General features: G+C 44.1%; 1 protein-coding gene across 1 annotated transcript in view; it reads right to left on the bottom strand.

Moving 5' to 3' along the window:
- Positions 1 to 1,876: 1,876 nt before the first annotated feature.
- Positions 1,877 to 26,645, bottom strand: part of PPM1H (protein phosphatase, Mg2+/Mn2+ dependent 1H) — a 304,263-nt gene continuing 279,494 nt past the window's right edge. Inside the window, exons 9-10 of the mRNA XM_019960895.2 lie at positions 21,957 to 22,108; positions 1,877 to 2,262 (exon numbers count right to left, since the gene is read on the bottom strand). Of these exons, the coding sequence (XP_019816454.1) occupies positions 2,115 to 2,262; positions 21,957 to 22,108 (300 nt within the window). The 3' untranslated portion in view covers positions 1,877 to 2,114. The remainder of the gene's footprint in view (positions 2,263 to 21,956; positions 22,109 to 26,645) is intronic.

Here is a 26,645-nt window from a genome sequence, read left to right as displayed (position 1 = left end):
AATGAAGGGCAATGGGAACACAGGGAAGAGGCGACAGCTTGTGAGGAATCTTCCCAAAGAAGGTGGCTCAGAGTCCTCCATGGAAAACTTCCTCAAGTTTCCGAATTTGTACATGGTTTTGAGAGTCAGCGCAGCAACAGAAAGTGGACCACTCTGCTGCAGGATGCCTGCACATTTCCCGAGAGCAGCAGGCTGTCTATCACAGACTTCTCCCCATAGAGCTGTCCCTGGGGGTGGCTAAGGTTTACTAAAGGAGGACGGAAGCCATGAGATGAAGATGTCTCCTGACAAAGGAAAAGTCGGTCCAGTTCTTTCCAGGCAACGTTTTGGCAAACACTTGGTGGGTAAATTCCCACAACACTTCACCCACAAGACCAGGCATTGTTTCCACACTGTGGGATGAACACGTTTCTAAGTAGGAAGGCTCCAGGCCATTCCTCAGAGGATATTTACATTCTAGGAATGTAAATGCAGGTGATTATCCCAGAGGAAAGTTATCTTTCCCTTTGGGGAAACTATCTTCGTGCTCTGGGGAAGGGATTCGAACACACAGGAAGTGGAACGGACTCTCCAGCCTTCTGGGGGAATAACAGCAATGACTTTTTTTCTTTAATGGTGTTGGAGGGAGCATGTTTTTATTACAAAAAGTAGCCAAGATGGTGATGCTACCTCAGGAGGTCTATGGTCTACAGGAAGAAGACTTGGTGACTGGACCCATACCGAGAAGCCATCTGCCTTAGAGATAGAAATGATTCCTAGAACTCTTTTGTGAGTCCTCCCGGCAGAGAAGCAGCAGGTAGATCTGATCTGTCCAATGCTGCTCTTGTGAGGAACACCTAGAGGTGGAGGGAGAGGGAAGAGGTCTCGGTACCTGGGGGGCTGGGACATGCTTCCATGGAGAAGGAACAGGGCACACGGCCTGATGAGGACCAGTCAACCCGATTCAAATGCACTTTTATTACATGGCCATTCTGAGTGGGTCTTGCCCAAATATGATGGTGAAGCTAATAAGACTGCTGCTATTGATCCTTAACACATTATTTGACGTGGGCTTGGAGACAGCCCCCACCCTCAGAACCTGGGATCTAGGTGGAGGAATGATCCTCCAGTGAGGTGTGGTGAGCTGATTGACATAAGGAATGTCTACACCACTCGATTCAACACTGCTTCGTGTGTATCCTTATGGCCCAGCGGGTGGGGGGAGGGCCAACCAATCCAGAAATGAACACCCAGGCTCTCAGAGAGAAACCAAAAACCATACCAGGGGGACCCATGAAGATGACAGAGGAACCACTGGTCCAAAGAAATACTCATATTTTCATGAAAGCACATTGATTTGGTGAGAAAGACCAACTCAGGAACAAACTGTTACATAACAAAGATTGAACTCTGTCAGCCAGGGCACAGCTCCAGATGGCTGTCTGGGCGGTGTAGGCTACAGGATGTGGGGACAGTCCGAGCCAGACTTGGACACACAGATTCCTCAGCAGGGGCCTGGAAAGTCCCAGGTCTGTTCTATGGAAGGGAAACAATTAAGATTCAAGGACTATCAGAAAAACATCCCTGCCGCACCCCACCATTACCAAAAACGAATAAAGACACATAGACACACAGATAGTGTTCCCTGAAAGACATCTCAGGCTTACGAGAAGATGGGCGCGTCCATCTTCTGAGGCGTGATCCCCAGCACTCCAATGCAGCACTGTTAACCCGTAGAAAGGTTGGCAGCTGGGTGGGCTGAGGAGTCTTCTGCCAGTGACCACCCGAAAGTGGCTGCCCCAGCTACTGCAGATAAAATAAATATGACGTAGGTGCCCCCGAGATGGGCCATGGCCACCTAGGAGGCCTACGAAAGGAACCAAAAAGAAACACAACACTCAGTAGCAGCCTTTATGTTTTGCTCTTTCGTGTATCCAGACCTGTTTTTAAAGAGGAAACTGAAACCCAAGGGTCGTCCTGAAGCTCAGCTAGAGGCCTTTCAGCAGCAAGCTCCCCACCTGGGCTGGGAAGGGGTGGCATCACTTGGAACTGTGCTGGGGCACTCCCCAACCCAGCCCTGCCCAGAGGCATCCCAGCTTTCATCCCTCCTGTCCTTCCAAAACCCTGGGCTGTTTTCATGACAGTTTGTTTCCATGTATTAAAGGAATGACGTATACAGAAATGTCGTCTCCTGAGCCCAGTCGGTCATTGGATATCCGCCATCCTCTGTCCTTCAGGACACCGCGGGCACGCATCACCAGGTCCTGAGCTGCCAGCGTGTACCTGTGCAGGGAGAAGCACGGATGACATGGTCAGTGTGATGTCGGGCAGGACTGGCGTTCGGGAGAGGCTGGGAAGGAGGCATTACTACAGACTGTGTAGACAGTTTCCCTGGGTCGGGAAGATCCCCCGGAGGAAGGCGTGGCAGCCCATCCCAGTATTCCTGCCTACAGAATCCCATGGACAGAGGAGCCTATTGGACTACAGTCCATGGGATCGCAGAGTCAGACATGACTGAAGTGACTTAGCACACAGGCACAGGTAAAGAATCCGCCTGCAATGCCGGAGACGTGGGTTTGATCCCCAGGCCAGGAAGATCCTCTGGATAAGGAAATGGCAACCCACTCCAGTATTCTTGCCTGGGAGATCCCATGGGCTGACGAGCTACAGTCCATGGGGTCACAAAAGAGTTGGACATGACTTAGTGAGTAAAGAACAACAAAGCAGCAAAAAGCCAAGGCCATCTTTTCCCCAAATGCGGGGTACCTAATGTGAGATTACTATTTAGGTGGTAGCTGGACATACAATAAATAACCTAAACTGTTCTCCTGCTCAGTTCTCTTTTGAGAATTTTGATGTCAGTGAGAGAGTCCCGGTTTAGTGCTGGTGTACCTTTAACACACATCTGCTCAGGCTCAGCGCTTTCTATGGCAGTCTCCAGCTAAAGAAGTACATGGGAAAAACAGGTTTTGTTTCCAATGTGTTTATTTTTAGAGCCACATTGCTTTTAGGCCAAAGGGTGGTCATTTTCCATTTCTGGTAGGGCAAATCTCCTTTTTATTTGTTTTTAAAAAGCGAGTTGATTTAAAGAAAAATACGCTAGCACGAGTAAGAAGGAACCCAGCAAAAGTGGGACGGTTGGTTTTACTGGCGCCGGGCAGAGAAGCCTTGGTGTGGGCCATCTGTCTCATCCACCTCTGTCAGTATGCCATGCTCTTCTGTTCAGCACTGCAAGTACAGTGAGGGGCCCCCAAGGATTTGAAAATAAGATTGCTCACTGAGATTTAACCATAAATGAAAAGAAGAATAATGCCTATGATAAATGGATGAAAAGTATTAAAATCTAGAGAAAGACTGATGTGGGAGGTGATTTGGGTGTATGTAGCCTGGATTAGCCTTGAGGCCTAAACCAAAGAGAAAAACACATTGGCAGGTGTCTGTCCAAATACCGATTGAGGTAGGGAGTCTTAGCCGAGAGACTGCAAAGAAATTTAGTTCCACTGGTCGGGCCACGTTTAGTGAGGAGCCTCTGCCATACAGCACAGAGTTTACCTTTATTCTGATTTCATGTTCACTGTATAACCTTCTAACTACGATCTGCCTCCCTATGTAGGCATGCTGACAGAAAAAGAATGAGCTTGACATTTGTACTTGAAGAACATCAGTCCTGTTTCTCCATTTAAATATCAACTGGCATTTCTGAAGTCTGCAGATCAGTCATGAAAGCTTGGTTAAGGTGAGCCCAGCCCTGATAATGAATCTGTTCTTTGTATGTCGATTAAACCAGTTTCTGAACTGGAGAAACTAAAAGCCAGACTCTGGTACATCACCAAGATAGTAACTGTCACTCTGTAAGGAAGGCCTCTTGGAAGCCAGCCTGTGGACCTTGAATAGCAGGCCACCCTAATGTTACTATGGCCTTTCCCTGCTGGAATGTCACTCAGCCTGGCCTTCAGAACTGTGAGTTGTAGAATTCAGAACATCAGAAGCCTCCTGTATTTCTTCTGTTAAAAGTCCTTATGGATTAACCTGACTCATGTTAGAAGAGACCAGAATCTAGTCCTGTCATTACATTACTTAAGAACAAAGTTTGTAGCAGATGATCTCAGGACAGTTAAGATTCCAGGCTGTAGAATCTTTGAGACTCAAGTTTACTCAACCCAGGTAGTGGAGAGAAGTGAGGCACATACTACAGGTGGCAGAGAGGGGCTGTTTTTTTATATTAACACAAAATAAATGACTTTCCTCCTAGAGAATGGCTGATAGGTGAGTGGGAGATATGCCCTCTGGTACTCATATTGTTAGAATGATTAGTTTTGAGGTAGAAGGCTCTTAAGGTATGCCTGAGGGCAGAGGCCACCAGTAGGACCTCTCTGAGGGTCCTCTTCCTACTGAGATCAGAAAGTAAACAGAAAGGACTCCAACGAGGCCTTTGGCTAAAGAGCCTAATAAATGTCCCCCTATCCACATACTGCCACCTAAATACCGTGTTTATAACCCCAGGTTATTCTTGGTTTTATATTAAATTGTGGGTCTGAATATAACCTCACAGGGAAAGGCTACCAGCAACATCAGGTGATGTTTATTATCATGGTGATTGCCCAGGGTCTAGATCTTAGCCTTTTACGTTTAGAAAGCTGCTGCTGCTGCTAAGTAGCTTCAGTCATGTCTGACTCTGCGACCCCATAGATGGCAGCCCACCAGGCTCCCCCGTTCCTGGGATTCTCCAGGCAAGAACACTGGAGTGGGTTGCCATGTTCTTCTCCAATGCATGAAAGTGAAAAGTGAAAGTGAAGTCCCTCAGTCGTGTCCGATTCTTTGAGACCCCATGGACTGCAGCCTACCAGACTCCTCCGTCCATGGGATTTTCCAGGCAAGAGTCCTGGAGTGGGGTGCCATTGCTTTCTTAGAAAGCTGGCCACCATCAAAAAGTCTACAAATAATAAATGCTGGGGAGGGTGTGGAAAAGGGGGAGTCCTCCTACATTGTGCTTGTGGGAAAGCAAACTGGTGTAGCCACTATGGAGAACAGTTCCTCAAAAAAAAAAAAAAAAAAAAATAGTGCTACCATATGACCCAGCAGTCCCACTCCTGGGCACATACGCAGAGATGAAAACTCCAGTTTGAAAAGATACATGCATCCCAGTGATCACAGCAGCACTACTTACAATAGCCCAGACATGGAAATAACCCAAGTGCCCATCAACAGAGACTACCATAGCAAGGAATAAAACATTGCCATTGTGGCAACATGGATGGACCTAGGGGATATCATTCTAAGTGAAGTCAGAGAAAGAAAAATATTAAATGACTTATATGTAGAATCTAAAAATATAAGTGAATCTATTTATAAAACAGAAACAGACTCAGACACAGAAAACAAACTTACTAAAGGGAGAAGGGGTGAGGGGATAAATTAGGAGTATCAGATTAACAGATACACACTATTTTGTATAAAATAGATAAACAAGGAACTATATATATTCAGTATCTTAGAATAACCTATAATGGAATAGAGTCTGAAAAAATATATATGTATTTAAAACTTACATATGTATATATAAAAGAATCTAAGAAAGTGGATATATGTATAACTGAATCACTTTGCTGTACACTTAAAACTAAAACTCATGCAATATTGTAAATCATCTAAACTTCAATAAAAAGCTAAAATCAAAAAACTGCCTACTTTGTTTAAGTACACATAAGAGTACCATCCATAGTTAAAGGCAAGAGACTATCCTGATATTGCTATTGCTGGAGATTTTGGGTATTGAAAAAAGGGTCAAAATTAGTTTTTGGTATTTTAAAAAGCAGCATTAGGTCACCTAGAAAAGATGGTTACCCATGAACCCTGGGTAAAGGGTTCTAGAAAATTAAAGTTTTATTAGAGACTTGATTTATTAAAGACTCTAGAAAGTTAAAGTTTTATTCTCAAAGCTGCTTACTGCCCATGCTAAGAAAACTTCCTTTGAGCCTGCATTTCTCGTTATCATTCATTCTGTCTTCCCTTAGGTGAAATCTTGGTAGAGAAATCCATTTTTGCTTCGTCAATTTCTTCCCCTTTTCTTCCCCAATCTCTTACCAGTATGTCCAATACCCTCCCAATCTGACCTCCTAAAATTCTCCAAACTCATTCCACTTGACCTTTCTTCAGCACAAGTACTACACTTGTGACCATTTTCTTTATCCTTCATACCTCATGCCTTTTATTCTTGAATTCTCCTCTTTTTCTGGGGTAGGGGTGAGGGTAGATTGGCGGGGGGCTCCTACACCACTGCATACTCCCAAGTTCTCCTGTTGTGTCTGGGCTTCTGTGACACATGGCACAGCCCTTACATTCCTTGGTAGATCCCAGAAGAGACTCTTCAGGAGGAGTCAATAAATGTTAACTTAGTTTCACTGCCAAGGCAGCACTTCCCCATCTGTCATCCTCAGTTATAACACTGTCCCCAGTCTCTTAGGCAAGAAATCATAGTCATTTTCTATGCTACCTTCTTTCGCTGATACTTGTTGAGAAAATCCACAAGGCACTGTAGGACTTCTAAAGTTTGTATTATTTTAGTTGTATTTTATTATTGGTAGATAGCTAATTAAAACCTCACCTTTACTAAGATAAAATTAAGCCTGCTGCTGCTGCTATTAAGTCACTTCAGTCGTGTCTGACTCTGTGCGACCCCATAGACGGCAGCCCACCAGGCTCCCCCGTCCCTGGGATTTTCCAGGTAAGAACACTGGAGTGGGTTGCCATTTCCTTCTCCAATGCATGAAAGTGAAAAGTGAAAGTGAAGTCACTCAGTTGTGTCCGACTCTTAGTGACCCCATGGACTGCAGCCCACCAGGCTCCTCTGTCCATGGGATTTTCCAGGCAAGAGTACTGGAGTGGGTTGGCATTGCCTTCTCCCCAAATTAAGCCTACTTATTATAAAAACTGCTATTTTAAATTTATTTTTGCCATCATTCATTCATACATACAGAAATTGCATCACCAGCTGAACCACTAGTAAGCTTGGTAATATCTTTAAATTCACTAATTCATACTTTAGCAGTTTACTATTCAGTCTACTCAGTGAGTTCCTTTATTTCAATTACCTATTTTTCACCACTGCAAATTTCCATTTGGTTCTTTTCCAAATCCACCTCTTCTTTACCTTATGGTTCTATTTGTAAATGTTTAAAGTTTCTCTCAACCTGCTCTATTAGGTTTTCTTTGGTGGGGGGGAGGGATAGAGGGAAGGCTCTGTTATTCTTTCTAGTTATCCTTTCTCATGCTAGGTTTAAAGGTAAGATAGAGGCTTCTCTTCAGTAGGGTTGTTTACTGTGTGCCCGAGGTTATCTACAGTGATTCAAAAATGTGCCTTTACTGGGGTTCCTCCAGTTCTAGAACACATTTTAGGTGAATTTCTTGGCTTAGGATCCCCAGGCCCCAGGAGAGGTGTGAGACTTAACCTCACTCTTTCTCCATGTGGTAGGCCTACCCAGCACCTCCTCATAGAACCTCAGTTTCATCAGGTCCTTGCCATCATCCATGTGCTGCGGGAAGGCTGTTTCCACTTGAGCGGGAAGCTTAGGGAGAACGCCTTGGACCATTTCTTCTAACACTGTGGCCAAGAGCCCAGCATCCTCCACCGACTTCTCTTTGCTAGGCTTCCCTAGTGGATGCAACATCTCCCCATAAAAGAGCCTTCTGTGAGGACTGTTGAAGGGCACACTGATCAGATGCCGCTGGCAATAGCTGGAGACTGCAGCTAACCTCTAGAATGGGGTACCTTCATGTACAGGAGACGCAATACTGAAATAAAGTCACAAACGGTGTTTAGGTAAAAATGAAGCCACCTGTGGAGAGCTTTCCTTATAAGCTGACAAACTCAACACAACCCCAGGCACCGAGTTGTTAGGAAAAGGTTTCGTGCCCCAGCTCCAATCTCAGCCAGGTTGGGGGACACTTCAGAGCTCACCAGCATCCTTCAAGCACCATCTTGCCCCAGGCATGAAATCACTTGTAGGGTTGCTTTATCTCAAGACTGGTGCTCAGGGAGAAGAAGAAACATTTTCTCTGGAGGGAAAGGGCTGCTTCTCCTCTCTCCCATTTCATTCTCCTCCAGTTTCTATCTGACATGGGCTGCCTGGTTTGGTAACAAAGGGAGAGAATGTGTCACACGGCAGTAAGACAGGAGGGCTCTCCTGAGTCTGCTGCTGAGGCTGAGCACAAACACACCACAGAGTGAGGGGTGAAGGGAGCCACAGGAGAAAATCTGAAGTCAAAACACGAAATATCAGCACAATATACAAGAGAGCTGCAGAGAACACGGTGCAGCTGAAGGCAGTAGAAGGGATGAGGATTCCGGTACACCTCAGCCAGGACCGGGTGGGACCACTGAGAAGCCTGTGATTCCTGGAGCTGGATGTGGGGCGGCAGCAGGGCCAGGACCTAGGGTCTCACTCAGAAGGTCAGATCGCATTGGGGAAGCAGTGCGGGAGGAGCTGGAGCACTCAGCCCTCTGAACAAAGAGTCTCCCAAGAAGACAAGGTGTGTACTTGGAGAGCGTTTCTCTTCTCTGGCCGACACTTTCCATATTGATCGGCTGGGTTCTGCTGAAAGAGATGGCTGCTGGGGCACTGGGGAGGAGGTGTTGGGAAGGGGAGGGGGCCCTGACTTGGCCACCGCACAGGGCCTGGCACAGAGGTTTCCTCAGGTCAGAGCAGGATCAGCAGGGGAGGGAAGAAAAGCCAAGAAGGAAGAGGAGCTGAAGGACCGCTGAAGGCCAGAAGCTCTTTTCAGAACCACTGATGCTAAAGTGGGCGGGGGAGGGGGGGGGGGCGGTGCAGTGAAGCCGGTCGGTAAATCCTCCATCCACCTTGCCATCTCCAGGCACTTAGTTCTCTCACCTCTTGGGTGGGGCACATGAAGGCATCCTTGTGGGAGGCTGGGATGCCTGGGGTCCTATCCTGGGTGCAGCACCACCCACATGGTGGGCGGAGGGGGGCTCTGAAGAAACTCCTTAGCTTCTCAGAGCCCCTCTTTTTGACTTGTGCATCTGGAATAATGCTAGCACAGGCCTCAAAGGTCCTGCGGAGAGAAACAAGATCCTTCCTAAACCATTTTCCCATGAGACACAAAATGCCTCTCTCCCCACCAAAAGTTTTGTACCTTTTGCAGAGTCTGTTCCCACAAGACCACATCTGAATCAGCAGCAGAGTGTCAAAAGTAAGTCTATGTCAGGCCTCAAGCTGTAACCCTGCCTTAAAGCCAACAATTCTTGGGAGGAACTTCTCTTTGCCATTTGAATGGTACAGACAGGGTCTTACAAGAGGGAGGCGGGAACTGGGGAATTAATGGGTTCCAAATATTTGCAAATCAAAGGCAGCCTCCCATCTACTGTGGCCCAGCAGTAACCGGGAGGGGGTGGGGATGGGAATAGGAGAAGGCCTCTCTGCCTGCTGAGCAGGCCCCTGAGACTGAAGAGGTGGAAAAGCCCTCCCAAGCTTGGGAACATTCGTCGGCAGGGATCGATGGTGACCGGGTAGGTGGGGGGTGACCTGGAGGGGCTCTTTGTTGTGCTTAGAATCAGGCAACTGGCCCTGGGAGGAGGCTCAGCTCAGGCTTACTGCTGAGAGCCAAGCCACGGGCTCTGGCTCTGAACCCCCTGAAGGTTCTGCTTCTGTTGCCTGCCCGGTGCACGGGGACTGCATTCAGGCAGAGTACTCTAGGATGCGGAAACAGTGATAGCCGGGCCCACAACACTGTCACTCTGTCCCCTGTGGGTTTGTGTGTCAGCAGGTCCAAGGCCATGGACTGGAGAGAGCTCACCACCCCTGCCAGAGAGGGTGAGAACACCCACCAGGCCTCGTCCACTTCTCTGCCCCTGGCACTGGCTTCCTGGTTTTCTCAAGGTGGTGTGTGTTTATTTTAGTTCAAATTCCACATAGCAACATATCAGTAGGAGGGGGCATAGCAGACCATTTTCTTCTCCATTGTCTCTGGCAAGCCCTTCAAAATGACCTGATGTTCCAACTAAGGGTCCACGCAGTTCTGCATCAATGGCCACATCAGTAGCACCGAGGAAGGGGAGATGGGCCCAGCAGTGGGCGGTTCAGAGGCTGTCAAGGGCAGAATGGTGGGCTGACATTCACGTTCCCAGATCTGAATATGCTCAACATCGAGAACAAAGCAAAAATGCAGATTTTCTCAAGTCTTCAACACGAGATCACTCACTCACCAGTTTGTTCTTAAAACCTGTAACTGCTATGAGGGTGGGGCCAGGGATGGAGCAAATGAAGGGGAACCCTTCCTTTTCACATTTGAGGCATAGTTTTTCTTTATTTGAAAAAATTTTTAATTTTTGGCTGCGCTGGGTCTTCACTGCTGCACATCGGCTTTCTCCAGTTGCAGCGAGCGGGGCTACTCTCTACTTGTGGCGTGCGGGCTTCTCATTGCAGTGGCTTCCCTTGTTGGGGAGTTGTGGCACCACAGGCTCAGCTGCTCCGTGGCATGTGGAATCTTCCCGGACGAGGGATCGAACCCATGTCCCCTGCATTGGCAGGCAGACTATTATCCACTCTACCACTAGGCAAGTCCTGAGTCATAGTTCTTCAAAATGAAATGGCACTGGGAAAAGCTCAGGCAGCTCACAGAAAGATTTCATCAGAAGGACCTTTGTCTTCTGCCAAAGTAGGTTTCACATTATCAAGGTATGTAGGACCTGCACTAGTATCCTGGCGTCAGTGTTGGTGGGTGTTTTAACTTTCCACTGATTAATCTCTTCCTTATCAAGGCACACAGTTTACTGAGCTGAGGAGAGCATGGAGGTGAAGAACACTTAAGGTGTGACCGTCAAGAAGGCGTCTTCTCTCATTAGGGAGATGTTGTATGGAATTTACAGTATGTTGGTATTTATAGATTCAGTACCCCTTAATAAGCCCCTCAAATGTCACGGCAGAGGGCTGAGGGTCATTAGATCCAAGTCGCCATGATGAGGTTTCCACAAAGAGATATTGGGAAATGAAAAGTGAAGTCACTCTGTCGTGTCCGACTCTTTGCGACCCTGGGCAAAAAAAAAAAAAAAAAAAAATCCTTGCCAGGTCCTACCTGGGCACTTGGAATGTGAATCCACGCCACGTTTTCATGTGTGGTTGACTGTTCTTTGGCCTTAAGTCCACTCAGCTTTGCCCACACCTTTCTCCTTTAGCAATTTTGACAATTTTTATTCCTTTCTAGCAGATTACTAAGCATCTTCTTTGCGTGATGACATACTTGCCTCCATTTTGAATATTCTTTCCAGGAGACCCACCACTATACCCCCAGCCTTACAGAGGGATATTTTGCTTCAGAAAATCCCTTCTGGGCCTTTCTCAGAGCACCCTTTCCAAAGTTTGCAGGATGTTTAGGCCTCATATGAGAATCTTACCAGGATGAGTATAGACAGTAACAGGTTGTGTAGCCCAGTCTCCATGAATTCCAACCAGCCCATCTGAGAATGTGGACTGAGTATACTTCTTATCAACAGCTCATTCCATGACTCCACAAATGATGCACAGAGACGCCAGAACTGCTTCACTTCAGGGCATGACCCAGTAAAAAGAAAAAAAGAGCCACTGCACTCATATTCTGGCTTGTTCACAAAGCCTCCTTTTAATTTTCTGACTCCTTTGTCAAGATAGTTCAAAACAGCCAAAGGACTTAATAAGATACACTGGGGTCAGGAAGGGCATACAGCTCATTTTTACCCCACCTCTGCCAGAGAAGATAGTGCCAGGGTTAGAACTTTGCAAACGTATCTTTCTCTTAATTACCTTTTCCCTCACAAGGCACCCTAGAAGGAGACATGCTATTTAAAATTTTTTATTGTAAAGGATGTCATCAGAGGAAAACAATGCTGGCAGTTTGTCAGGAATGGCTGTCACAAAGAGAAGAGAAAGAAAAAATGTACACATAAGACAGACCAAAGCTATATCATCAAATGGCAAAACCTAAAAGCCCTCCTGTCACAGGGCTAATGCCCTGCCTCCTCCTGACCTGCTGAATTTCTAGACAAACTGGACAAACACAGCAAAACTCAAAATGAAACAGGCCATTCAAAATGTCAAAAGCAGCAGCATGTGCTGGGCTGTTGCTTTGCTGCCTTCCTCTCTCAGGCGCCCACCCTGGGGCTGCATCTCCCATTCTCATTCTCTATCAAACGACTGGCCGGCCTGGTGAGCTTCCTCGGGTGTGGACCCAGGCACCCTCCATTCCAGCTACTCACGTGATTACACGGGCAGATCTGTGGTCCTGGGCTACATCTGGGGAGAAATGACTCCTCCTGGCGGAGGAGCACCTAGAGCCACGGGAAGGCAATGATAGCAGGTCTGTCTTCATCACAGAAATTATGACTTAGGCTAAAACTGACCAGGACAACTTCCAATCCTATTTCTCTTTGGCATGAAAAGATGGAACAGGTCCCAGTCAGGAGGGCACCATCAGGAAGCCCACCACTGTGGCTTTTGGGACTAAGCTCTCCACGGGCCTCCCAATGAGACACCCTAAGCCTCCACGTGAACATGGTTCCCTCCTTCCAAAGCTCACAGTTACATGCAAGGACATCACACACAGGAAAGACCAACATCATTTTACATAACGCCCAAGTCATGAGTTTGAAATAAAATAAGACTGTATAATTTCCCAATATGGCTTAAATTACTAAGGAGCACAGAGGGGGGTAGGGCAGCAATCCACACGTCATATTTTCACCATCAGATTGACCAGAATGTTTTCTGATTATGGATTAGAATGAACAAGTTACACAGATTCCATTTCGTTATCACAGACTGTCTTCCTCCCTGTAATCTTCACATTCATTTATCTCGTGAGTGCTTGAGGTCTGACATGACCTGCACCATCCACCTCTCACACAGAGATTACCCCACGCTAAGCCCAGGTAGTCATACCGACTGTTGGGTTCATTGAAAATCACCCTGTCCCCCTCCCCAGTGTCTCCCCAGCCTGCACTACCTGGCACATTCTCTGTTACGACTCACGTTTAAGTTCAGACGTCCCTCCGAGTGGGAAGCTTTCTTGCCTGGCCCTTGTGCCATCCCTCTAGTCATTCATATTGTAACTTCCTTATGCTTTTGTAACCTCTAGACTTTAAACTCCAAGAGATCTGTTTTCTTCACAAATTCTTCCCCAGTGTCTAGCAGGCCATGGCTTACAAAATAGGTCTTCAATATTTTCCAATCGAATGAATCTGAATGGGAATTATTTGGCAAAGAAGATACCCTCCCCCATAAGGTCTCACAGTTTTAAGATTTCAAAAACCAACCAGAATTTTTCTGATGTCCAGCCAGGTATTCCATCTCTTATCAATAAAACTGTGCCCATTTAATAACTTTTTCTTTCACCCATTCCTCTATCTGATACAGAATTCTTTCTTAGGTGTTGGTTTGCCATTTTCCCTGAAAGGCAAATTCACAGGCTTTTCTTTCCTGCCCTTTTGTTCCACAGAGATCTGTGTAAGCCTGCTCTGTAGGTAACAGAGCTCATGAAGCTAGGAACTGGCTCTGACCTGGCATGCACCTGCCCAGTGACAGCACTGCCCACAGGTACGACTCCCTGGAGGGCAGATTTGTTGCCATGGAGATAGGAGCTGGTAAGCAAAACCAAGCCAGCTTAGAGAGATTTTAAAAAATACTGGGTGCCTTTTGACTCATACCTATCAGATGGCTTTGCAAAGCTTCACAAAAATAATTACAGTAGGGAAAAATCAACAGGAGAATGTTGCTAACAAGTAGGATACAGATTAAAACGAAAAGCTCAACAGGAAAAAAATGTATTCAAATTCAAGTAAAATAATCTTGCTTCCTGTACCATCAATGGCTTTCCACCTGGGAAAAATTATACCAAACAACTCTTAGAAAGAGAGAATGTCTAGCTTTTTTTCCTGAAGGAGTTTTTTGTTGTTGTTGTTGTGAAATATATGAAACACATAAAAATAGCAAAAAATATAGAATAATGACAACAAATACCCAGTAGTGCTTATTATATATCAGGCAATTCACTTTATATATTAATACAAGCATTAGGTCAGCGCCTCCCAGCTGGCGCTAGTGGTAAAGAACCCGCTTGCCAGTGCAGGAGATTTAAGAGACTTGGGTTTGATCCCTGGGTTAGGAAGGTCCCCTGGAGGAGGAAATGGCAACCCACTCCAGTATTCCTGCCTGGAGAATCCCATGGACAGAGGTGCCTAGCAGGCTACAGTCCATAGGGTCACAAAGAGTTGGACACAACTGAAGTGACTTAGCAGATGTGCAAGCTTTAGGTTAGGACTACTGGAACTTCCATTTTACAGATGAAGAATCTGAGACATGGAGAGGTTAAGAAATTTTCCCCAATGTCACAAAGTCTAGAAGGGGCAGAATTTAACCTCAGGTTAAATGACTAGATTCATACTATTAACCATTGGACTATGCTACCTCTCACAGCTGGCATACAAACAAATGTATATAGCAAATGAAGAGTCTACAAGTAACATGAGCAGTCATGTACCTGCCATGTAGCTAGAGAAACAAAACATTATCAGTAAATGTCTCAGAAGCTCTCTGTGGACTCCTCCTCAAGCACGTATCTCCCTCTGCCACTTCTCTTCCCAAGGTAACCATTAACTGAATTTTGTGTTAATGCTCTTTGTAATTTTAATATCTGCATCCCTAAGTGATTCATTTTCCACTTTATGTAAATAGAATCGTAATATGTGAATTCTTATATGACTGGGTTATTAAATTCAACATTGTGTCTTTGAGATTCTTCCCTGTTAAAGATCACAGCTTTGGTTCATTCACATCTGGGGGCTGTGAATTATTCTGTCCTTTGTTTATCTATCCTCTGGTTGGCCATGCAGGCTGCTTCCAATTTTTATCAAAAAAACAACTGTATGGATAGCTTTTTGTATGAATTGAATTATACCAGCACCAGAAAAAAAAAAAAAACAAACCCAAAACACCTGGGTTGTTTGTTAAAACACAGATACCTGGGTCCTACCACTGGAGTTTTATTTGATAGATCTGGGTTTGAGCCTGAAATTTGTATTTCTAACAGGTTCTCAGATGATTTTGATGCCATGTAGCCTAAAGACTACACTTTAAGAACCAGTGCTCCAGGGCACAGACTTAGGAGTCCATGGAGCTTCTGGTTTACAGGGTATGCATATACCCAGCTGTCTTCAGAGTCTATGTACAAATTCACAAACCCATCTGCATTTGTTCTCCATGTTTTTAATTATTTCTACTCCTCTGTTGAAGTGTTTTTCATATATTTATTGGCCATTAATTTTCTTCTGTGTGATGACTAGTTCTTGCTCATTTTTATTGGGTTATTTGTGTTGTCCTTCTTGATCTGTGAGAGTTCATTATATTTTATGGGTATGAATCTCGTTGTGGTTATATAAGTTGCAAGGATCTCCTCCCAGTTCCTGCCTTGTCATTTTATTCCTTTTATGTTGCCTTTTGAAGAACAAAAGTTGGTGATTTTAATGTAGTCAAGGATATCAATCTTACCTTGTTTGTGCTTTCTGCGTCTTGTTTAAGAAATCCTTCTCTACTACAACTATGACCGAGCACACACGCCCACATCTGAATTATTACTGCTTTCTATTATGAAGATTTTTTATTTGCCAGCCCCCCTCATTTCTTATTAGTTTTGTGGGAAATTTATCTACTTTGTTAGTTTTTCTCTTTTTTCTTTTGCCACACCATGCAGCATGTGGGATCTCAGTTCCCTGATGGGATCAAACCCACACCCCCTGTACTGGCACTGGAAGAGCAGCCTTAACTGCTGAACCACAAGGGAAGTCCCTGTTAAAGTTTTGGGTTTTTTTTTGTTTTTTTTTTTTTGAGAAATTATGTTTTGTGGTAAAATATACATACTATAAAAATTAACATTTTTACCACTTTAAAGTGTATAGTTCTGTGGCATTAAGTACATTCACATTGCACACCATAAAAATCATAGTCTCCTATGCTATTTCCTAAAAGTTGTACTTATTTTTCCTTTCAGTTAAGGCTTAATTTGCCTGGACTTGATTTTTTAATGTATGGTGTGAAGGAAGGATCCAATTTTAGTGTTTTTGCACCATCTTAATTATTCTGATTTCATATTGATATCTAGAAAGGTAAGACCCATACAGAAATGTCACAAACATTCTTGGCATTTTGTTCTTCCATATATACCTCAGAATCAGGTTGTGAAGTTCTATGAATTTTGGTTATAATTTTGGTTACAATTTTGTTTACTCTAAAGATCAACTGAGGGAAAAATAATATATTTGCAGTGATCCTGTTAAAGAATATGTTAGGTTCATTGACTGTGTGTTAGTCGCTCAGTTGTGTCTGACTATTTGCGACCCCAAGGGGTGTAGCCCACCAGGATCCTCCATCAATGGGATTTTCCAGACAAGAATACTGGAGTGGGTAGCCATTTTCCTCTTATATTGCTACTTCGTCTGAGTTAGGGCTTCCCAGGGGGCTCAGCGGTAAAGAATCTGCCTGCCAACGCAGGAGACTCAGGTTCCATCCCCGGGTTGGAAAGATCCCCTACAGAAGGAAATGACAACCCACTCTAGTATTCTTGCCTGGGAAATCCTGTAGACAGAGGAGCCTGGTGGGCTATAGTCCAAGGGATCACAAAGAGGTGGACACGACTGGGTGACTAACACTTTCACTTCAAGATATATTAAAGTGGCAAACTATTCGCAGTATGGGCTCCTCTTGGGCTACAGTCCATGGAGTTGCAAAAGCGTTGGACACGACTAAGCGACCGAGCACACACGCACACATCTGAGTTATTACTGTTTTCTATTATTAAGATTATTTATTTGCCAGCCCCCCTCATTTCATATTAGTTTTGTGGGAAATTTATCTACTTTGTTAGTTTTTTTCTTTTTTCTTTTGCCACACCATGCAGCATGTGGGATCTCAGTTTTCTGATGGGATCAAACCCACACCCCCTGCACTGGAAGTGCAGTCTTAACTGCTGAACCACAAGGGAAATCCCTGTTAAAGTTTTAGGGTTTTCTTTTTTTTTTGAAAAATTGTGTTTTGTGGTAAAATATACATAACGTAAAAATTAACATTTTTACCCCTTTAAAGTGTGTAGTTCTGTGGCATTAAGTACATTCACATTTTATACCACCACCATTTATCTCCAGAACTTTTTCCTGTTCTCAAACGAAACATTATAACTGTTAAACACCAACTCCCCATCCCCACCCCCTTAACCCCTGGCAACCGGCAACAGCCATTGTACTTCCTGTCTCTATGTATTTGAGACATTTGACATGTATTTGTCTCTAGGTACCTTATGTAAGTGGAATCATACAACATTTGTCCGTCTGTGACTGGCTTATTTCACTGAGCATAATGTCCACCCATTCTGTAACATGTGTGAAAATTTCATTCCTTTTTAAGACTGATGAATAGTCCATTGTATTATATAACCACGATTTGTTTATCTCATTCATTCCTCAATGGACACTTCAGTGGTTTCCACCTTTTGTTACTGTGAATAACGCTGCTATGAGCATGGGGTACAAGTATCTGCTTGACTCCCTGCTTTTGTTTTTTCGGGGTGTATACCCAGAGGTGGAATTGGTGGATATAACTGTATGTTTAGTTTTTTGCGGCCTCTCCATACCGTTGTCCACAGAAACTGTACCATTTTACAATCTCACCAGTAATGTACAGGAAGTTTCCATTTCTCCACATTCTCACCAATACTTGTTATTTTCTATTCTTTTGTTTTTAAATAGCCAGCCTAATGGATGTGAAGTAGCATGTCAATGTGGTTTGATTTGCATTTCCATAATGTGTTAGTTGTTTTAAAGAAACAAATTTTGCCTTTATCATTTATTTTTTTGATTGTATATTTCTTCTGTTATCTTTAATTTTTCCTTCCATTACTTTTCATGGGTTTATTCTGCTTTTTCATTCTTAATCTAGATGCTGTTGTTGAAATAAGGATCACAAAACTACATTTTTTAATCAGGACAGTTGTTTACTAACAGCCTGTACCCACGAAGAGGCCACACAGCCCACAAGTAGACAGCACCATTCTGCGGTTCCTTAGAACCCTAAGTTATAAGAACTCTTTGGTACATGTTTGTGTAAGTAATACGGGCAGAACTAGCCCAATAGTACAAATCAACCCTCTAGGTCTTCCTCTGAGAAATACTACCCTTTTCTATGGTTTTAGGGACTTTTTCTGTGATCAGGAGTCTGGAACTTATGGGCAGGGTTCTTATGATCAGGGGAACTGGGAGGTTGGGAAGGTTGGGAAAGTGACTTTATGATACGGAAGAAATATAGTCATTTCTGGTGGGTCAAGGATGTGTAGTTTTTCACCTATGCGTAGCTCCTTAAATTAGGGGGACAAAGGCTCGAAATTCAGCCTTTGAAGTCTTAATATGTAGTATTCTTATTATTCAAATCCCAGTAATTTCTAATTTTTATTATAATTTTTTGATTTGTAAGTTGTTTAACAGATAAACTTTTTAATAAAGAAGTTAATTTTCTTTCAATCCTATATAAAACAGTAGCAATTTAAAACTTTATTTCTGAAAGTAAAATATTCACATATGAACAAGTAACTACAAAATTCACACTTCCAGGAAATCCGAAAAGACAAAAGGTGTAACAGTGATTTGTAAGTTGTTTAGAGGTTTGTTTTTTAATTCAATGTGGGCTTTCTTTCCCTTGACTAGTTGGAAAATTATACTTTCTGTTCTTCTATTCATTTTCTTACTATTAAACACATTTAAAGTCTAAAGTTTAACACTTATAATCTCTTTTCAAGTAGAACTATAACATACTTTAGCTGATTACTATACCCACCGGCCAATTCATCATGCTATTTTTATTCAATATAATTTTTAACCTCACATTAGACATTCATATTGCTGTTTTATATAGTTGCTGCTGCTGCTGCTGCTGCTGCTGCTAAGTCACTTCAGTTGTGTCCGACTCTGCGCGACCCCATAGACGGCAGCCCACCAGGTTCCCCGTCCCTGGGATTCTCCAGGCAAGAACACTGGAGTGGGTTGCCATTTCCTTCTCCAATGCATGAAAGTGAAAAGTGAAAGTGAAGTCGCTCAGTCGTGTCTGACTCTTCGCGACCCCATGGACTGCAGCCTACCAGGCTCCTCCATCCATGGGATTTTCCAGGCAAGAGTACTGGAGTGGGTTGCCATTTCCTTCTCCAATGCATGAAAGTGAAAAGTGAAAGTGAAGTCGCTCAGTCGTATCTGACTCTTCACGACCCCATGGACTGCAGCCTACCAGGCTCCTCCATCCATGGGATTTTCCAGGCAACAGTACTGGAGTGCGTTGCCATTTCCTTCTCCAATGCATGAAAGTGAAAAGTGAAAGGGAAGTTGCTCAGTCGTGTCTGACTCTTCGCGACCCCATGGATTGCAGCCTACCAGGCTCCTCCACCCATGGGATTTTCCAGGCAAGAGTACTGGAGTTTTATATAGTTAATGTATATAACTATACCCACCTATTTACTCAATAGCTTAATAATCTATTTTATGTCTCCATCTTCCGCCTGGGGTCGTTTCCTTTTCTCATCTGATGACATTCTTTAGAATTTCTTCAGAGGAGGCTGGGGGGCAGTAAAATTTCTCAGTGTTTTTCTGCTTCAAAAGGCTTTTACTTCATCGTCTTTTTTGATATTTCTTAGTATATATAAAAAATCCAAAAAACTGGGTCTTCTTTTCTTAGCTAGCTGAAGATATAACTCCAGTGTCTTGACTTCTGTGTTTTTTTTGGAAGGTAAGCTATCAGTGTAAATGCTGTTCTTATGTATCTATTTCATCTTTCTTTCTGACTGTTTTTAGTATATTTTTTCAGTTCTTCAGTTTCATTATGAAATATCTACTTAAAATTTTCTCTTTATTTCTTCTGCTTGAGATCTATTGGGCTTTCTGCATCTTAGGTTTAATATCATTCAGCATTTCTGGATTGGAACTTGGTTTTTTCCTTCCCATTTTCTATAGTGTTTCCTTTTGTACTTGTGTTTACAGCATCTTTAGGTCACCCTCCTAGTCTCAGTCTAATTTCATGCTTTCCCTCGCTCTGTCTCTCCGAGCCATATTCTGGATTCTTCACATCGGTTTTTCAGTTCATCAGTGTGCTCTTCAACTGTCTCCAGTCTGTTTAATCCATTGAGTTTTTAGTTCCTATTTTTATATTTTTCATCTCTAGAAGTTCCATTTTCTTATTTAAAAAATCTTTGCAGTCATTTTATAGTCTCTTGTCCTTATTCATGTTTTCAACGCTTTTAAGAACATTTATGAAACATAAAGTATTTATTTCTGTATTTTGGCTGATAAACCCAATAATGAAGTATTTACAGGTCCAACTGTGATGTCTGTGGTTTCTGCTGGTTTTTACTCATGGTGACTTATTTCCTTGTGTTCTGAGTGAAAGATGTCTTTCTCTAGAGGGGATTTCTTTTTATTTCTGAGTCACCTAGGGTTGTTTAGAATATTAACACTGCCATAATGTTATTCGGAATCCTTACTTTAAGGTTTCTCTCCTTTCCCAATGTTTCTTGAAAGAAACTGTTCTCCCATAGATGGAAATCAATACTGGGAACGTCTGCTATCCTCACCAGGAGGATCACAAATTGGGTTATTCCCATTTTCAGAATATGAAGGAAGACTGTGAGGAAGATACACTGCTGAAATATCTCAGAAAGAGTATTCTTTACATACATACAAGTATGTATCTAGGTTTAACTTAAGGAGAGTTTTTATTTGGCTGTGAAAGTAGGGAGTTCCCTAATCACCTAGTGGTTATGATTCCGGGCTTTCACTGCTATGGCCCAGTCAGGGAACTGAGATCCCATGAGCCAAGCAGCTTAGCCAAAAAAAGGAAAGAAAGAAATGTAGCCAAAAATCACAGGAAAAGATGCTCAACATCACTGATTATTAGAGAAATGCAAACCAAAACCACAATGAGGTATCACCTTATACCCATCAGAATGGCCATCATGAAAAAACCTACAGAAAATAAATGCCAGAGAGGGGGTGGAGAAAAGGGGGCTCTCTTGCACTGTGGGTGGGAATATAAATTGATTCAGCCACTATGGAGAACAGTATGGAGGTTCCTTAAAAAACTAAAAACAGAACTACCATATGGTCCAGCAATCCCATTACTGGACACTTACCCAGAGAATACCATAATTCCAGAAGGCATATGCAACCCAGTGTTCACTGCAGCACTATTTACAATAGCTAGGACATGGAAACAACCCAGAGGAATGGATAAAGAAGATGTGCTACAAACATACTATACATATGACTATTAGCCATACAAAAATAACAAAATAATACCATCTGCAGCAATATGGATGGACCCAGAGATTATCACACTGAGTTAACTTAAGTCAGACAGAGAAACATGATATTGCTTATATGCAGAGTCTGAGGTAGGGCGGTAGGTACAAATGAACTTATTTATGAAACAAAAATAGAATGATGGATGTAGAAACAAACTTGTGTTTACCAGGGGTAGGGGTGGGAGAGGCATAAATTGGGAGATTGGGACTGACATATACACAGTACTATATATGAAAGAAACAACTAATAAGAACCTGCTGTATAGCATAGGGAACTCTACTCAATACTCTGTAACGACCTATATGGGAACAGAATCGAAACAAAAATAGACGGTATATGTATTATATGTATATTCACTTTGCTGTACACCTGAAACTAACAAAACACTATAAATCAATTATACGCCAATAAAAATTTAAAAATGATTACTCCCAAACAACGAAAAAAGAGAAATGTAGTCCCGTTTGCAATTTAGTTACTAAACCATCTATATCAGCTCATAAATGGTGAATCATAAATGATGAAAATTGCACGATTATTACCTATTTTTTTCACATGATGAAACGCCACTTGATTAACAACCCTCCAATCATGGAAATGCACAAACCTGTGAGGGTCATCTGGATCACAGTTAGGGAGAAACTGAGTGATTGCTTCTGCCACTTCTTCATTTGATAAAACATCCCAGAGTCCATCAGTGGCCAAGATCAGCACATCATCTGCTCCATGCTCGTATTTGGAGAGATCGTAGACTCTTACCTGAAAAGAACAGGAATACCCTGCTTAAGAAGTTAGGAGCATATTATTCCGCTGAACAGACTGGCTTCTGATTTCCCTTCCCTTTTCTTGCCCAGCCCAGTGGTTTGTAAGTGTGCACCGTGCGGCACGTGGCTGTGCAGCACACTTTGTGGCCAGGGGTAGCCTCCTCTGGAGACTGGCCGTGTAGACATCTGGGGCCCAAACACAACTGTAAATGAGCCCAAGAAATGGATAGTTGCCAAGGAAGAAGTTAACTGAAAACGTAATGCCTGAGATGTGGCTGGAACAATGACACAGATACGGCGGTAGCTAGCAGAGCAGCAGGATCCTTTCTTCGCACATCCATCCCACAGACATTGATTAAGGGTCTGCTCTGTGCCAGATACTCTAAGTATAAACAGCAGAATTCCCTGCTTCTGAGCTCTCAGTCTGAGAGAGAGAGAAGGCCAGTCTAGGCTCCGTAGAAGCTGCTCTGCACGTACTGGTTTAGGACTGCGGAGACACATTTTATTTCATGTCCTCACTTGATACCTTTTGGCTTGCCTTCTCTGAGACCCCTGGAGCTGGACTTGTCCCATGTGAGCATGGAGTTCTGATGCTGCACTTAGGTCTGAGGACCCTCAATGCAGCCTAAATTACAAAGGACACGTGCCAAGTGTATGCCTTAACAAACTTGAAGTCTTTCCTCATCTCTAGTACCTGAAATGACTTGGCTATTTCAACATCCCCCTTGATTCTTGGAAAAGAACACAGTGACCTTAGCAAAACTAACACTGATGAAAATCAAGCCTCACTTCTGTTAGGCCACCCTTACTGGAGCTAATGCTCACCCTACTTGGGTGGCACAGAAGGAGATGAGTTAGGGATTTCATTGCTATGCCCTACTAATTTGACAGAATCAGCCCTGTCTACACCCCCTCATGAACTGAGGACAAAGACAGTTCAATTTCATCCAAGTCCTTCAACCTCATTTCATTATCCTGTTTTCTAAAAACAAGTCTAAGTGACAGCTGCAGGCCAGGGGAGGGCAGAGGATGGCAGGTAGGCAGCAGTCCCCATGTCCCATCGTAGAGTCACTGTCCTGTCATCTCAGATCTCGAGACAATACAATTCTAAGAGGCCTACAGAATGTTCACATCCACCTCTGTAAAAGCCAAGCCTCCTATATTTCAGGAAGGTTTGCCCAGGCCAGTGACACCCTGCTACAGGATGAACAGCCTACACCCAACAGCAGATAACAACAAAATGCCCACACCTGCCCCAAAGTTTTTGCAGAAATGAGCTCAAATGGAAAATAGCCTCTGTGGCTGGTGAACAAGACACCAACAATTTAGCTAACGGTACATGCAGCATGAACCGTGCCCGCGAGCCTGGGGTGGGGGAGACTGGGTTGGCTTTTAACATCTTCCTTTCAAAAGGCACATTCACTTCGGGTTAAGTTTATATTCTAGAGAACACACTGTGCCATCTGGGGCCAAATTAAAGACAACGGGAGTGGGGATCTTAAATTTACAGCAAACTGGAAAGTCCCAAATTCCAGAATTTCAGCCTCAGGCCACTGAACCCATGTGGTTCGATTTTTCCTCTGCAGCAGCAAGCAAACTCCCTCTGCTTTATCTTCTGTGGTTCCTGGGTGTCTTGGAACAGCGCTTCTGAAAAGTTAATGCGCACAGCAATCAGCCAGGATCCTAATGAAATGCAGATTCTAACTCAGCGCTGGGGTAGGGCCTGAGAGCGTGCACTTCTAATTTGTTGCCGTGTGATGCTGGTGCTGCTGGTCCCTGGACCACTCTTTGAATACTAAGGCCACCAAGAAGTCCTGCCGGTTGGTAACAGGGAAACCAAGGGCTCCATGATATCTGGTAGTCTATCCCTTAGGGGAGGTTACAGCAAGGACAGCAAATGGCACTTCTGAGCTCCCACTTTCAAGTCCTGTATCATGTGTTATTACCTCCGCTATGTAATCACTTGGCGTATGAGAGACTGCTAGCTTCTTATTGGGGTGTATCTACAAGAAATTTATGTGATAATTTGAGCTCTTTAGGATCGAAAATGTTCCTTGTAAAGGGAGGAAGGGAGATGTGGGTGTCACGTGCTTGTAGCGTCTTATATTTGTAGCTAAATACAAGACGCCACCTGCCTTCCAGCTTCTTTTAAAAGAGGTTTCATGGTGGGGGGAGTGGAGGAGGGAGGGTGTATGTGTATATATATAGCCAAGTCATGTTGTTATACGCCAGAAACTAACACAGTATTGTAAAGTAATTATCCTCCAATTAAAAGAACTTGCCAATCATTATTTCTGCCTGAAACTTATGAGATACTTTCAGCATATCCTTTCTGAGAATAATGATGGAAAATTAAGCTTAAATACATTTAAGAAGTCATGTAGTCATGTATGGATGTGACAGTTGGACCCTAAAGGAGGCTGAGCACCTAAAAATTGATGTTTTCAAACTGTGGTGTTGGAGAAGACTCTTGAGAGTCCCTTGGACTGCAAGGAGATCCAAGCAGTCAATCCTAAAGGAAATCAATCCTGAATATTCATTGGAAGGACTGATGCTGAAGCTGAAGCTCCAATACTGTGACTACCTGATGTGAAGAGCCAACTCACTGGAAAAGATCCTGATGTTGGGAAAGATTGAGGGCAGGAGAAGCGGCAACAGAGGATGAGATGGATGGATGGAATCAGCAACTCAATGGACATGGGTTTGAGCAAGCTCTGGGAGTTGGTGAAGGACTATGGAAGCCTAGCATGCTGCAGTCCAGGGGGTCACAAATACTCAGACATGACTTAGCAACTGAACAACATTTAAGAAAAGAAAAGAGAGGTTTCTTAGGGCTGAAGATAACATCCGTTTCATTTCAGGACCTGCCCTATGTGTAGGGTGCCAAAGTTTCTTCAGGTGCTTTCTGCTGGCCCCCAAAGTGTGGAGATTCCAGTTGTTTTAAGCGGAAGTTGTCCTGCCCACTACTCAAGTAGAAATCTGGCCAACAGAATGGGTGTGGGTTGATAAACAGAAACATGTTAGAAAATGTTCCTTTTCAGTTCCGTCAGAAAATTGAATCCTTCCCTAATTCCCCTATTCACATTTCCACACAACTCTCTAATGCAGTTTCCTTACCCAACATGAAAATCCCTCTCAATACCATTCTCCAAGCAATTTTTATGTAAATAATAAAAAGCTAGCCTCAACCCTATTCCCTGAGGCACTCCCCAATTAACATCCTTTTAGGGTTGTTTTTTTTTTTTTTTACTGCTACCCTTTGTTTCCTGCCCTTTAGCCAATTTCCAAAGGACTCTGCCAACTTTCCACTCACAGCTCGTGTCTTATGCATTAACCTGCGATGTAGAACATTCTGTGAAAACCCCCTCAGCAAAGCTGGACTGCCGTGCAAGGCATCCCACTGCATACTCATTCTCCCCAAAAGAAGGGGTTTCAAAGGATTCCAGTGGGCTCTGGAGACCCGACCTTCCCTCCTTGGAGGCGCTATGGGCCCTCCTCCATCAGACCACACTCGCCATGCCAGAGAGCCCTGTTCAACTCCTCAAATAGCTGCTTAATGTTCCAGGAAGCCCCACATCAAAAGTATGGGCTCGGAGGCTCCCTAGGACTCAGACACAAGGAGGACAGTCTGTGGGAGAGGAGAGGTGCGATCGGCAAAGGCCTCTGTGGGAAGGTCTGGGAACACGAGCAGAACTCCTCATGGCTCCTGCCCTCGTGCCCATCTGCCAAGAAAGGGAGAGAAAGTCCATGGGCATCCCACAACTCTCGCCGTTTCTCAGAGCCGCAGAGAGGTGAGTCCTGGGCAGATCCCTCTGCCCTCCTGGGTGCTTCGTGCCATGTTTACTGAGCACTTACTATGTGCCAACCGTTGTGAACAAAAGTGACCAAAGTCCTCACAACTTCTCAACAAGGTGTGACAGACACACAAATAAATTACAGCGTCAGAAGATGACAGGTGCTTGAAGACAAATCAGGCAGGGTAAGGAGAGTGGCAGGAGAGCCCTTTCAGAAGACGTGGTTAAGGCAGACATCTCTGGGAAGGCACCATGTGAACAGAGGTCTGAAAGGTGACTTTCCACAGGACCCTTCCCATGGCTCCTTTCCAGTTTGGGGACTGTCACTCCTCCTCTGGTTGAAGTGTGTGCGGACACTATCAGACTGGTGGCGAAGGAGAGAGGCTGAGGGGGACAGTCACCTCCACTGCCAGAGCAACCCTAAGGAAGATCTGAGAGCAGCCATCTCTCTTTTTTTCCCCACAATCCTCTGCAGACGCAATTCCTTTCAGGTTCACTCACACAATATTTACCTATGTGTACCAGTCTAGGTCGGAGAAGGCAATGGCACTCCACTCCAGTACTCTTGCCTGGAAAATCCCACGGGCGGAGGAGCCTGGTGGGCTGCAGTCCATGGGGTCGCGAAGAGTCGGACACAACTGAGAGACTTCACTTTCACTTTTCACTTTCACGCATTGGAGAAGGAAATGGCAACCCACTCCAGTGTTCTTGCCTGGAGAATCCCAGGGACGGTGGAGC

The sequence above is a fragment of the Bos indicus genome, chromosome 5 (assembly GCF_029378745.1).
Source record: "Bos indicus isolate NIAB-ARS_2022 breed Sahiwal x Tharparkar chromosome 5, NIAB-ARS_B.indTharparkar_mat_pri_1.0, whole genome shotgun sequence".
NCBI lineage: Eukaryota > Metazoa > Chordata > Mammalia > Artiodactyla > Bovidae > Bos > Bos indicus.
The sequence above is the reverse complement of the archived record's forward strand: the minus strand, read 5'-3'. Positions and strand labels throughout refer to the sequence as shown.